The following is a 12,688-nucleotide window of genomic DNA, read 5'->3' as shown; positions in this document are numbered from 1 at the left end:
AGTGGGGTTTCTCCAAATCTCATGCCCAACATGTGTGGTGTCTTCAGCAACAGGCTCTTACCTTCAAGCTCCCGGAGGCAACTGATGGTGAAGGCAATAGCCTGTATTGTTTGGGGAGTTGCTTGGACTTCACTGTCCAACAATTTGAAGGGAGGTTTCTCATGCTTAGCACTGGGGGTTTTATAAGCAGTCTCTTGTTCCTGAGGGGAGGAGCATTATCACCTGACGTAGCATAACATTATTTAAACTATACACACACACACACGTGTACACACACATGTACACACACAGAGACAGAGAGACAGAGAGAGAGAGAGAGAGAGAGAGAGAGAGAGACCAGCTTGTTCTACATAGTGAGCTCCAAGCTGAACAAGGCTATATTGAGACCATCTGAAGAAATCAAACCAAGCCCAATATGTTTAAATAAACATAAAGTATGCTTCCCTATGGCTTTTCAGACATCGTTAGTGTTAGTTTCGCCCCCTCCTTCCCTCTTCCTCTCCCTCAGCAGTTAAAGTCCCTGCCTTGTTCTTCCCACTGCCCTTCACAGCACCTGTCTTTTTCTACCCCACACCCACCGCTTGCCCCGCCCCCAGGCTCCTTCTTCAGTGCCCTCAAGGTTACTTTTGACTTTCCTGGTTTCTGCAGTTACTCGGTATACACTCATATACACAGATATATTCTCAGATATGAGACTTTTTCCAAAGATTTATTGATTCATTTAAAAACAGCCATAGTAAAGCAATTTCATTTTAACATAAATACTGTTTGCTTTAAAGGGGTATTTTCATCAAAGCTTGACAAGGATGGCACTGTTTCATTTCTGTAAATGTTCTCATTGTGTAGATGAGCTTAGGAGAAGAGGCTGGGGTCCTGGCCTTCTGCATTCGGTCTGTGTGGACACGCTACTTTGCCTGAGGTATGTGAGGAAAACCTGAGTTCATACAAGTATGCAGTTGGAAAAGACAGGGTATTTTATTCAAATAACAGTAGAGACTCTTCTTTGAAGCTATACCAAAACTGTAGATGTTTCTTAGTGATTATTCGTGCTGTGTAATAGGAATCTAAAGCCATCTTTTCATTCTTGGTTACATTGAGATTTGCTGGTCCCTTTTCTGCCTCCATCAGGTCTGTTAAACAATGTATCTCTATATTACAGCATGTCTGTCATCCATACATAAAACACTGATTTCTTGGATTACTTAGATGTTCCAGATATAGAAAAAAAAAAACTTTAGATAGCATCAAAAAAAATCAGGTGTTTATTTTATCCATCTCATTAGAAAAGTCTTCAGGTCAAGGAAAGCTGCCCAGGTTCCAGTGAAGGACTTGAGTTCACCAAGATTGTAAGTTCTACTAAAAATTTCAGTTTTATTACTGAGAATAAATGCTAGTAAGTAATTTTCTTTAAAGCAATAGGCTAATTTCATTCTGTGTTGAGGAAAAATCTGCTAAATAACCAGGTCTAAAATTTTTGCCAGCAAATTTTGTTTTTCAGTTCCATTAAAAAAGCTATCCAATTCAACTCATAATTCAAATAATTAAGCAGGTGTTTTCCTAGAGATGGCCACTATATCCAGCATGAAGGTTGAGGTCAGAGAGAACACCAACTCGTATGTTGTACAAACACACGTTAAGGCACAGAACTATAGAAGTAACTAGAGAATGTCCATGGCAAACTTAATGGGAGCTACTGCCTGTAATAGGACGCAGAAAATGAGAACATGGGAATTTTATGTTTAAGTATAATCTGAATGTTTTATGATAAAATCCATCCACATATTATAGGTGTAACAAGTTAAGAAAATACATATATAAAATTCTGGCAGGTTACAAAAAGTGACTTTGATTATCTCCCAGTGGAACCCTGGGTGGCTTTTCCCCCCAGCTACTCTGCATTCAAGCATGTATTTCTTCTGTATAATAACAGTCCATTTCTATTTACAAAAAATTAATCGAAGGTTCAAAAAAAATAAGCTATATGGTAAACTGCCTAAAGTTAAATAACAAAAGTTTACCCAGAACAGAGCTGAGTTTTAAATTTTTAAGTTCTTTGTGAAACATAAGACATATTCATTTTTGGCATCTTCAAACATTGAAGGTACTCATCGTAAATAAATAAATGAAAATTAAATATATTTAATATTCAGTATGGAGGACATTGCTTTACTTGAAAAATAATACACATTGTGTGGAAAATGCATAGCATTTAGTTGCCTTTGTAACTGGAGCCCTTCCAACACTCCCCACCCCATTTAAATGGAAGCCAACGTGTGGTGCACTGGCATCGTCTGGCAGTGCACACAGAAAGTAGACAATCTGTAGAACAAGCCTGCAGTTGTACATTCACAGGACACCATCTGGGCAACTCAAGACTGCTTCCTATCAGTCAGGACACAACTACTAACCCGCTCTCTAGGTCAAAAACACAGCCTACATTCCCCTAGTCCATTACTACAGGGAGTAGAGAGACTGCACCGTGAGACTAAGGCAAGGGTTCTGAAGGGAACCAACATTAAGACTCCAGCTTGTACTCGGGGTCTTTGACGATTCAGATGCCTTATCTCAACTGTGGACAGGTGATTAAAGACTCAACGCTCAATACTTAAGTGAGTTTTACTTTGAACCTTAAGAAATTTTAAAGTTAAAATATTTCTTTGTATTCTTTACAGGATTAAGGACAGCAGGACACACGAGTTGTTCTGCAGCTGTCTCTTAACTAAAAAGACCTTTCTTTTTTGTCTTGGCCATTGATGAGCTGCCAGTATCAGCTGAGGACATATTTCCTTTGGCAAACCAGTCAGGTAATTTTCTTTTTGACATTTCAGATGACATCTACAGAGAACAGAAACACAAAGAAATATTCATATAGCTGGAAAAGCACAAGAGCTATAAAAACAACTCAGACACCCTGAACAATTTTCCTCAAAGTGAAACAGAAACATCTCTAGAATCCTTTGGGGGATGAAAAATCTAATAAATAAGTAAAAGAGAAAAATACATCATTTCCTTAAGAATTTACTTATAATTCCAATACCATTCATTTTAAAGATGATTTGTTATTATTATTAGTGTGTGTGTGTGTACGTGTACATGCTACATCGACTACACAATGGCCATGTGGAAGACAGAAGCATCATTCAAGGCTTCTTTGTCTTCTTTCTAGAATGTTGCAGAACAGTCTCTCTTATTGTTTCTGCCATGCTGTGAACTCCATGCTAGCTAGCCTACAAACTTCAGGAATTTTCCTTGTCTCCACCTCCCTATTGCCATAGGCGTACCAGGATCACAGATGCATGTCACTGGATCTGTCATTTTCATACGGGTTCCAGGAATCAAACTCAACCACCGGCCTCACGTAGGCAAAAGCCTTTGCCCACTGACCATCCCACTGGCTTCACTATTGACTTTTGAGATACTCAAGTTCAGGTACTCATTTGCCACATAAAAACTGGACATTATTTTTGATCTACACAGCATGACACATTTATTTTGGATTGAGCAAAGTGGTGAATTTAAAGGGTTAAGTGTTATAACACTCATCTGGCATGCACAAGGTCCCAAGTCCAAGAGCTTTCACAGAAAACAATAAAAACAAAAACTCTAACAAAAACTCTAAAGACGGTGGAGCTGATCTATTAGGAGATCACCAAGGCCAGCTGCACTGGGACTGAAAATGCATGGGATAAAACCGGACTCACTGAATATGGTGGACAATGAGGGCTGCTGAGAAGCCAAGGACAATGGCACTGAGTTTTGATTATTCTGCATGTACTGGCTTTGTGGGAGCCTAGTCGGTTTGGATGCTCACCTTCCCAGACCTGGATGGAGGGGGGAGGACCTTGGACTGCCCATAGGGCAGGGAACCCTGATTGTTCTTTGGACTGGAGAGGGAAAGGGGAGAGGGGAGAGGAGTGGGGCGTGGGGAGTGGGGGTAGGGGAGGGAAAAGGGAAGCGGGGAGGAGGCAGAAATTTGTAATTAAAAAAAATTTAATAATAATAAAAAAACTCTAAAGATGACTGTGATGCCCCGAAAAAGATATATATACATGTGCACACAGAAAGTTTATTGAACACATGAAAAACAAAACAGATACTGACATCCGTGGTGGCAGGAGGCCAGGAGACTGACTCAGTCGGTGTTCAGCTCCTTGTGGTGGCCAAGAAGCAGCAAGCGCTCAAAACCACTCACTGAATAAAAAAAAGTCTTTGCTTCATAGAATGACTTGAGAATTTCCTGATGATTGCAGATCCCCTTCTCAGAAAGAACAAGTACACACATGCAAACTGCTTTGCATATGATTTTAGGGTCTCATCTACCAAAATCCTTAGGACCTGGTCAAAAGTCCCCAAGAAAAACATTTAATAACATAAAAGGAATGTTTTGTGCCACATCACCCACACATGATAAAACAAACAAAAATTACTACTTGAAGTAGGGAGTGCTCTACAAACCTACAATGGTACAAATATGAGCATGAAGCTGAGTCTTAGTCTTAGAAATCATGCTAATCAGAACACCACTCAGAATTTAGCCAAGTTAATTTACTTACTGGAAACATTTGAAGGCTTCTATAATATGGTAGCTTTGTTTAAGTTAAATGTACATAACATATAATTTACACCATTTTAAGAATGATAACTTTATATGCTTTATCAATTACTTGCTATATTTTATTCTGTTTTCTGTCTTTAAAAGGTTTCAAAATATTCAGTTAAAGGGGAAAAAGCCAAAGGTAATTAGGAAAAGAAATTGTATATTGAAATTTTATATTGAATATTAAAATATTAATGTTTTATATTTAAGAAAACAAGATAGCACACAAAGCTAACTAAAGTAAAGAAATTTAAAAGACCAGTTTAATTTTTTTTTTGTTTGTTTGTTTGGTTTTTCGAGACAGGGTTTCTCTGTGGCTTTAGAGCCTGTCCTGGAACTAGCTCTTGTAGACCAGGCTGGTCTCGAACTCACAGAGATCCGCCTGCCTCTGCCTCCCAAGTGCTGGGATTAAAGGCGTGCGCCACCACCGCCTGGCCAGTTTAATTTTTTAAAAATATCTGTTCCCTTTATTTTGACACTATTGAGAAGAGCAAGAGCCCAGTGCTGGAAACCCTACAAAGATTGCCGTAGTGCTAGAGCACGGAGCCTTGTTTCTAACTCAAGTGTTAACAGCTACAAGCTACGACAGCAAGCTTGCCACGGGAGAGCTAAAGCACTCAGTATTAAGAGCTCCGCAATTACTATCAGTGTGTCGTGTCACACCTGCAAATGTATAGTTGTTGGGACCATTTGGAGTCCTGGCCTCCAGCTGCTAGAGATCTTTACTTTCCTTCTGATTTGAGTCACTAAAAGCTGTGTCAAAGTTGTTTACCAGCTCTGCTTCACGAGCTCGTGTTGCCTTGCCTTGAGGATCAGAGGATAAGGTTTTCACCTGTTGGCCCACCTGACTGTTGGGTATGTAAGCCTCCATGGTGCTAATGAATAAAGGGCTTCTTACCAGTGACTAGAGGTCCGTGTCACTGTCTGTCTGTGTGTGTTTCAACCTCCAGCCCCTTGTCCAAAGCTCACGAACTGTATGGTAGTGCATAGAGCGCAGACAGGCGTTTTGCACTGCATACAGTCACACCAGAGAATGATTCTTCTCTGGTACCATCTGCCATATAGCACAGACGTCATTTTTTAATATCATCTAAAATAACACTGAATGTGGACTTTTTCTAACTATGCAAAAGACTTCCTGTGTTCTGCTCATAACCATAGCTATCAACATGTAGAGTACAATCTTCACACGAGAGCATGAGGATGGCAGATCAACTGGCGGGAAGCATTTATAATCAAGTTTGTCTTCATTTCCGCAGACCATATACAATGTCATGCTACACAAAGCTAACTCCATTAGCTACACCTCTGGAATGAGGTCTATTCCCCCAGATCACAAAGACAATACAGGTAAAATGTAAGCTGTGATTCTGTACAACAAATTATACTTGCTTTACTGTCTTTTAAAAACAGCTCTTCTCACATCATATTCTGAAAAGCAAAGGGAACAGCACACAGATTTATATATTACAATAGATCAAAACGTATCCACTGAGCATGCGAAGGGGACAACATGACACTTTGTAAACATGTAAACGTGTAATAAATACCTTGGTATCAGTGACCGCGTCCTTGCTTTTCTTAACGCTCACACTGCTCTCTTCGGAGCTGGTCAAACATCTCTTTCTGTTGGGGACACAGGAGGGCTGGCTTCTGCTGTCACCACTCTCAAGGATCTCAATTGCCATGTGGATAAGGTACGTGTCAATGTTCTCAGGAACTAACATTCTAATGAGTTTAACTTTATACATATCTGTAAAAGATAAGAAAACCAAACCAACAAAAGTTAAGCATAACATTCAGAAAACTATGAGGTGGAAATGATGAAATACTATATGGGAAGAAAGAAAATTGCTCAAGAAAATTTTTGTCTTTCACATGGTAACAGCGTTAAGGAAAATGGGGTAACCTTCTGGATCCTCCTCATGACTCCATCCAAACTTAGCTCAAGGACAAGTCAATATTAAGGATTCTGTAAGCAGTCTTTCGTAGGGTTCCCTGAGAATAACAACCATGCACAGACCCTTTGTTAAAGGAAACTGTGCTTCAATTTCCAGATGTTGGTTACAAATTTATTTCCCTTAAAAATGTATTCTTGGGCCTGGAGAGATACTCAGCAGGCAAGAGCACACCCTGCTCTGACAGAGGACCCAGGTTTACCTTCCAGCACTCACATCCAGAGTTAACAACCACCTGTAGCTCTAGCTACAGGGAATCCGATACTCTCTGCAGAAACATGCACATGGGCACACACACACACACAAACACACAAAAACAATAAATTAGTTCTTGTAAAAATTACTCTTGCCGGGCGTGGTGACACACACCTTTAATTCCAGCACTCAAGAGGTAGAGGCAGGTGGATCTCTATGAGTTCAAGGCCAGCCTAGTCTACAGGGTGAGTTCCAGGACAACCAAGGCTGTTACAGAGAGAAACTCTGTCTCAGAAAACAAAAACATTCTTAAAATATAAGTAATTGACACTTGTAAATAATATCCTAAGATGATTACATCAATAATAGATAGGATAACAAACCACACTATTTACTTAAAATGCTTATCCTGGGTGAATTTCCCAGGAGACTATGTTCACCATAACATTGCTTTAATGAAGAACTGGAGACGTGCAGCGCTCTAAGTCAACCCTGCTATACACACAGAACAGAACACCCCCGGACAGAGTTCTGACACAGGATTTTGCTTCAAGAAGCTTACATGTGTTGTGGCAACACGATGAATGCATGTGGTAACAGTCACTCACATGTGTGCACCGCGGAGGGCCGCCTACAGATGGAGGAGGACTTTCACTGGAGCACCCTTTCATTTCCATGCCATACACATCGTCAATGTCAAGTGTAAGAGAACTGAGCAACCTAGAACCTATGTATTCACCTCCACTTTATAAAATACGTCAAGCATTCCTGACACTCAATCCAACTTTGTGGTCAGAAGCCAAGTATTTTTTTAATGATACCTTGAAAACATGCATTTAAAATGTTGATATTTTCAAGTTTATTTTTCTCTTTTCTCCCAAAGACTGTGGCTTGCTACTCAAGGACTCATCCAAGATGGCAATTTTTTCTTAAGGCACAGATAAAAATTATATACACTTAACAAAAAGTAGTGAGGTTGGCTACTTACATACAGGTTTAGAATGTAAGACTTGTGTTAGGCACAGTCTTAGAAAGAACTATGCACTAAATACGTACTGAAATCATTAATAAGCTTATCATATGACCCCAATTACACTTGTCTTCCTGGGGTCAATGCACCATTCTAATGATCCCAAACCCACCAGCTCTACTGCCGCGAGTGAGCACTCTGCTCTCTGCATGTAGCAGGCTCCACTGTGAGCCTTCAATTTTTTTTAAAAAAAAAAAACTATGTTCTGATGAACATGTATTTTTCCATATCTCTGAACTGCTGGAGGTGGGGTTGCTGGTTCACAGGTTAGATACATTGTGGTTTGATGTATAATGGTAAATTATCTCTAAATTGTGCTGTATCTAATACTATACCCATTAACCAAGCACATACTACTGAGCATCTGAAATTAAGTAATTCAAATTAATCATTAAATTTAAAAGTCAATACTATTCCAGTTCACTTTTTTCAACTTCAAAGTTTATGAAAGCTAAATATGGATCATTATTTTTTTTTGGATGCTGCTATTTTTCTCAACTAGCTCAGGCTGACCATGCACTCACTGTGTAGCTACTAAAGACCTTGAGCTACCAGTGCTCTTTAGTTCCATTTCTGGGGCTCTGGGATTAGACACATGCACCAGCACGCTGGCTAAGTATTTCTAAATAAACGTTAGCATCAGAAGGCATGTTATGAACATAATCGCATGCCTGAGAAGGCTTAATAGAGAAAAAAATGTAAAATAGCTTTCTAAGAACTTTGGATTAATTGAACATTGAAATTATATTTTAGTATACAGGACAGACTAAACTGTTATGAAAATTAATTGTATCTATTTAGTTTTTAATGTATATATTAAGCTGTCCTTGTGGTTAACATTATTTTTCTATTGGGTAGTGTTCTGGAGAAATCACTGAATTTTCCCACATTTCAATCAATTAATATAACAATACTATATTATATCCATTTTCTTCTGTGAGCTATTAACATTAGATAATGAAAATACACATCCTTAATTTTATGGTGGAAGTATTCAAACTATTTTTTTAGAAAATCATAAAGCTACTGAACTATAATGTTATACTAAGATTATTTTAAAAGAAACTTACTTCACTTTTGAATAAAATTCACTTCTAAAATTAAAAAACATTTAAAAAATTATAGCACACAAACATTTACCTCTAGATTAACTAATGATAGAGTCTTATGAATTAGACATAAATGGTATGTGACACACTTCTGCATGTTCTATCCTTAAGGTCTGACTTTCCTGAAGTCAGCCTGCACCTCGGCTTGTCACTTGCAGTTTCGAATCTACCGACCTCCACTTCACAGCACGAGCTCTGCTCCTTCAGTGCTTCAGAAGAGATCATGTTACCCCTTAGTGCAAGGTCCCTTGGAAGCTACCCTTAATTTTCCAGGTCTGTGCACATAAAGAATGGAATAAATTATTCCGAGTATTATCTAGGTACCTCATTAAATAACTGACTTAATGTATAAGCATAGTTAAAATACTCAGTGTAAAAAAAAAAGAAGTTTAAAATTATAGACACAGACAAATTAGCAAAAATCACAAAGTTACAGAATGAAAATCTAGATGGGAAACAAGAGTGCACAAAACTAAGATTTCAATTCACAGTTACTCTATTTTTGAGTTAATATTATATTATAAAAAACAGAAAAAAATTAGTTTAGGATTGTGCACAATTTAAATTTCAAACAAGCTTGTTCATTAAAATATTGAATTAGTTTAAAAAGTTATCAGTTTGGTCCTCCCTACAGATATGTACACTGAGAACATTAAATGAACTCAGTAGATTCTGTATCTATGGTGTGTGTGTGTGTGTGTGTGTGTGTGCATGAGCTCGCAAGTGTGCATGTGTGCACATGAATGACAATACTTAAAGAAGAGGTCCTGAATTTGAGTTGGGATGGAGGAAATGGCAATGAACTGCACAGGAGAGAGGAAGGACTGGAAAGGATGCAAACACAGTGTTTGTATATGAAATTCTCAGAGATAAATATTGATTTAAATATTAATTATCTGACACCAGAAATGGATATTACTAAGCTCAGACTATAGAGGATACTAGTTGGTACACAATATTTAAAGACATTAGAAAATATTAAAGGAAATAAAATGGATTCACTTTAGTCAAACAAGAGACTTAATAAACCTGAATCTCAATAAGAATTGCAAGTTGCATTTTATTTTGATAACTTTTAAGTTAATTTTAAGTTATTTGGTAGTATGACTTAAAGTGTCACAGTAAAAATTAAACTTGGTGAATCATCAATCTTACACATGACACTAAAACTAGTTTTTGCAACTCCCTAGGTCCCCAACACGACGCAAAACCGTTTGGGAGTGCAAAAGAGAAAAATATTTCTATCTTGTTTCTTAGTCAAAAGTTCTATAACTTTATAATAAGTAATTTACATAACTTAGAAACTAAATTAACAGCAACTTAACTCTTTACCATAGCCAAATCAGACAGTTTCTGTAGATATGCAGCAATGAGTTGAGTTTAGAACAGTCCTATTGTTGTTGTTGTTATTCAAGAATATTGCTCAATTATTTAGTATATAAATAAACAAAAGACCACTATAGCTTGTAGAATTCTCAAACTCACACACTTCTATAAAATACAATTTATCATTGTTACCTGTTGGCTCTTTACCAAAGTCACAGGTTCCATATCGTGGTTTCCCAACCACGGACTGGGTATGGTGGTACATGCCCACAGTCCCAGCCCCCAGAAGACTTAGTCAGGAGGATGAGTTCAAAGTCAGCCTGGATTACACAGCAAGACCTTGTCTCAAAACAAACAAAAACCAGCAACTGTACTAAACATGCACACACATTCTCCTTACTATTTCTCAAACAATACATTGCAATGACTACTGAAAAAGCATTTAATAGTGCAGCGGCTGCATATTATATGTAATATGTGATTTAAAGTATATAGGATACATGTTACATGCTTTTGAATGCTACTAAAGGAGAGTCTTGGACATCTACAAACTTTTATATCCCTGTAGAGACAATCAATACTAAAAATCCATACTGAAGAGTGATTATGTGGTTTTTGAAATCTTCCTTTATATACACTTACTTATTAACTTCATATTTTTTTCAAGATCTATTTGTATTTTATGTGTATGACTGCTTTGCCTGCACGTATGTATTGCACTATGTGTGTGCACAATGCCTGTATAGGTCAGAGCAGGGCATCATATCCCCTGGAACTAGAATTACAGACATTTGAGAGTCACCATGTGGATGCTGGGAACCCAACCTGGGTCCTCTGCAAAAGCAGCAAGTGCTCTTATCCAGTCATCTCTCTAGCTCCAACTTCATAGATTCTTAATTAACTATCAAAAAGGGTGAAATATAAAAGTAATGAGACTTAAAGGATATTTTTAGAACGTTCTTAGATATTATCATTTACTTCAGTCACCACCATCCTTCACTGACGCCACAATTCACTATTTACCATGTCCCAAGGCTCTCTCTCTGGTAGCCCATGTATTTCTCACAGTTCTGTAAACGATAAAAATAGTGTTCCTTTCTGTTTCATACATGAAAAACTGAGCCCTGGAAAGGTTTGGGTCATGACCATGAACTGTCAGAGGTAAGACTGACTCCCTAGTGTGCCACTGCCAAAGCCTTTGCATCTACCTGTCTAGGCGAACTCCATCCATCAGTCCATGGTTTTGGGAAGGCAGCCAATCAGCAGCAAACATGGTTGCCAATATTTCATTTTTTGTAATAAAAAGAGCAGTGCTGCATAACACTGCCCAAACATGTTATCAAAATGTGCCTGAGTCCCAAGAGACAGTATATTTCTAGCAGCAATTCCAGTCCTTCGCTTTCCCTAAAACAATGTGTCATTTTGCAGTGGACAGGATTGATACCACCTTACTGTAATCCTGCATGGTAAATGCTGGTCTCCTCCTCCCTCTGCCCTCATGTCTAACACACTGGCTACTGATGTCAGGAAGTCATCGTCTTCTCTTAGGATGACTCACAACTGAGTTACTTCAGACATTTTACCACAAAGTCTAAATCTCGCCCTTGGGTCTTAAAATTTACAAACTGAAATTTAACCTTAGAAGATCTATATTGACCAAGTTTCAAAAATAGCAATTCATTAACTTATAATTGTAAATGTACAAGTATCAGACTTACATGTCTAGACGTGCTTTCTCTATACACAGATATGTACATAAAATCGAATTATAGCCAGACTGTATTTGAGAAAGACTCTCACTAAGCAATTCTGTTGCCTTATCACTTTACAAATCCGAGGAGCGAGGAACACAACTCAAGTTGTTTCCATGTGAGAAAGAATCTCAGGGAACAAAAAGTCAGAATTCATCAGCTTTGCAGTTCTGTTTGCTTGTTTCTAGGATGACCACTGCTCTAGTCTAACAGACATAAAATCTAATGTACTAACATTCTGACCATATATTCGGGAATTTAAGAGGAAAATTCTCTAATGTGCCTTAACTTTACTTCTGTAAAAAATGCATCACTTCTTAAATATCTCAGCAAGGCCAGCAGGGGACTGAGCTCCGTGGTACAGCTGAGGTTCCTCAGCGGAACTAGAACAAATGCTTTTTTACTTGATGTGGGTATTTTGCCTGCATGTATGTCTATGCAACATATGTGTGCCTGGTCCCGACAGAGGTCAGAAGGGGGTGTCAGATCCTCTGGAACTGGAGTTACATGTGGTTGTGGATCACCATGTGGGTGCTGGAATAAAACTTCCGTCTTCGGAAGAGCAGCCAGTATTCTTAACTGGCAAGCCGCCTATCAAGTGTGGCGAAGACTCTATGGAGCTTGCCATGTCAGGGACCGATGCCATTGATGGTTGGTTACAGAAAGAAACCAATGGCAGAGACTTGGGGAAAATGAGAGTCGCTCAGCTGCTGGAAAGGAAC

The 12,688-nt window shown here is 38.5% G+C and overlaps 1 protein-coding gene across 2 annotated transcripts in view; it reads right to left on the bottom strand.

Annotated features, from left to right (window-relative positions):
* Positions 1 to 705: 705 nt before the first annotated feature.
* The window catches only part of Wrn (WRN RecQ like helicase), a 95,069-nt gene continuing 83,086 nt past the window's right edge, over positions 706 to 12,688 (bottom strand). For both annotated transcript variants that reach the window (XM_057752778.1, XM_057752779.1), the window contains exons 33-34: positions 6,148 to 6,350; positions 706 to 2,835 (exon numbers count right to left, since the gene is read on the bottom strand). In XM_057752778.1, the coding sequence (XP_057608761.1) occupies positions 2,716 to 2,835; positions 6,148 to 6,350 (323 nt within the window). In that variant the 3' untranslated portion in view covers positions 706 to 2,715. The remainder of the gene's footprint in view (positions 2,836 to 6,147; positions 6,351 to 12,688) is intronic.

The sequence above is a fragment of the Chionomys nivalis genome, chromosome 20, assembly GCF_950005125.1.
Source record: "Chionomys nivalis chromosome 20, mChiNiv1.1, whole genome shotgun sequence".
Taxonomy (NCBI): Eukaryota; Metazoa; Chordata; class Mammalia; order Rodentia; family Cricetidae; genus Chionomys; species Chionomys nivalis.
This window is presented reverse-complemented; position numbering and strand designations above follow the sequence as displayed.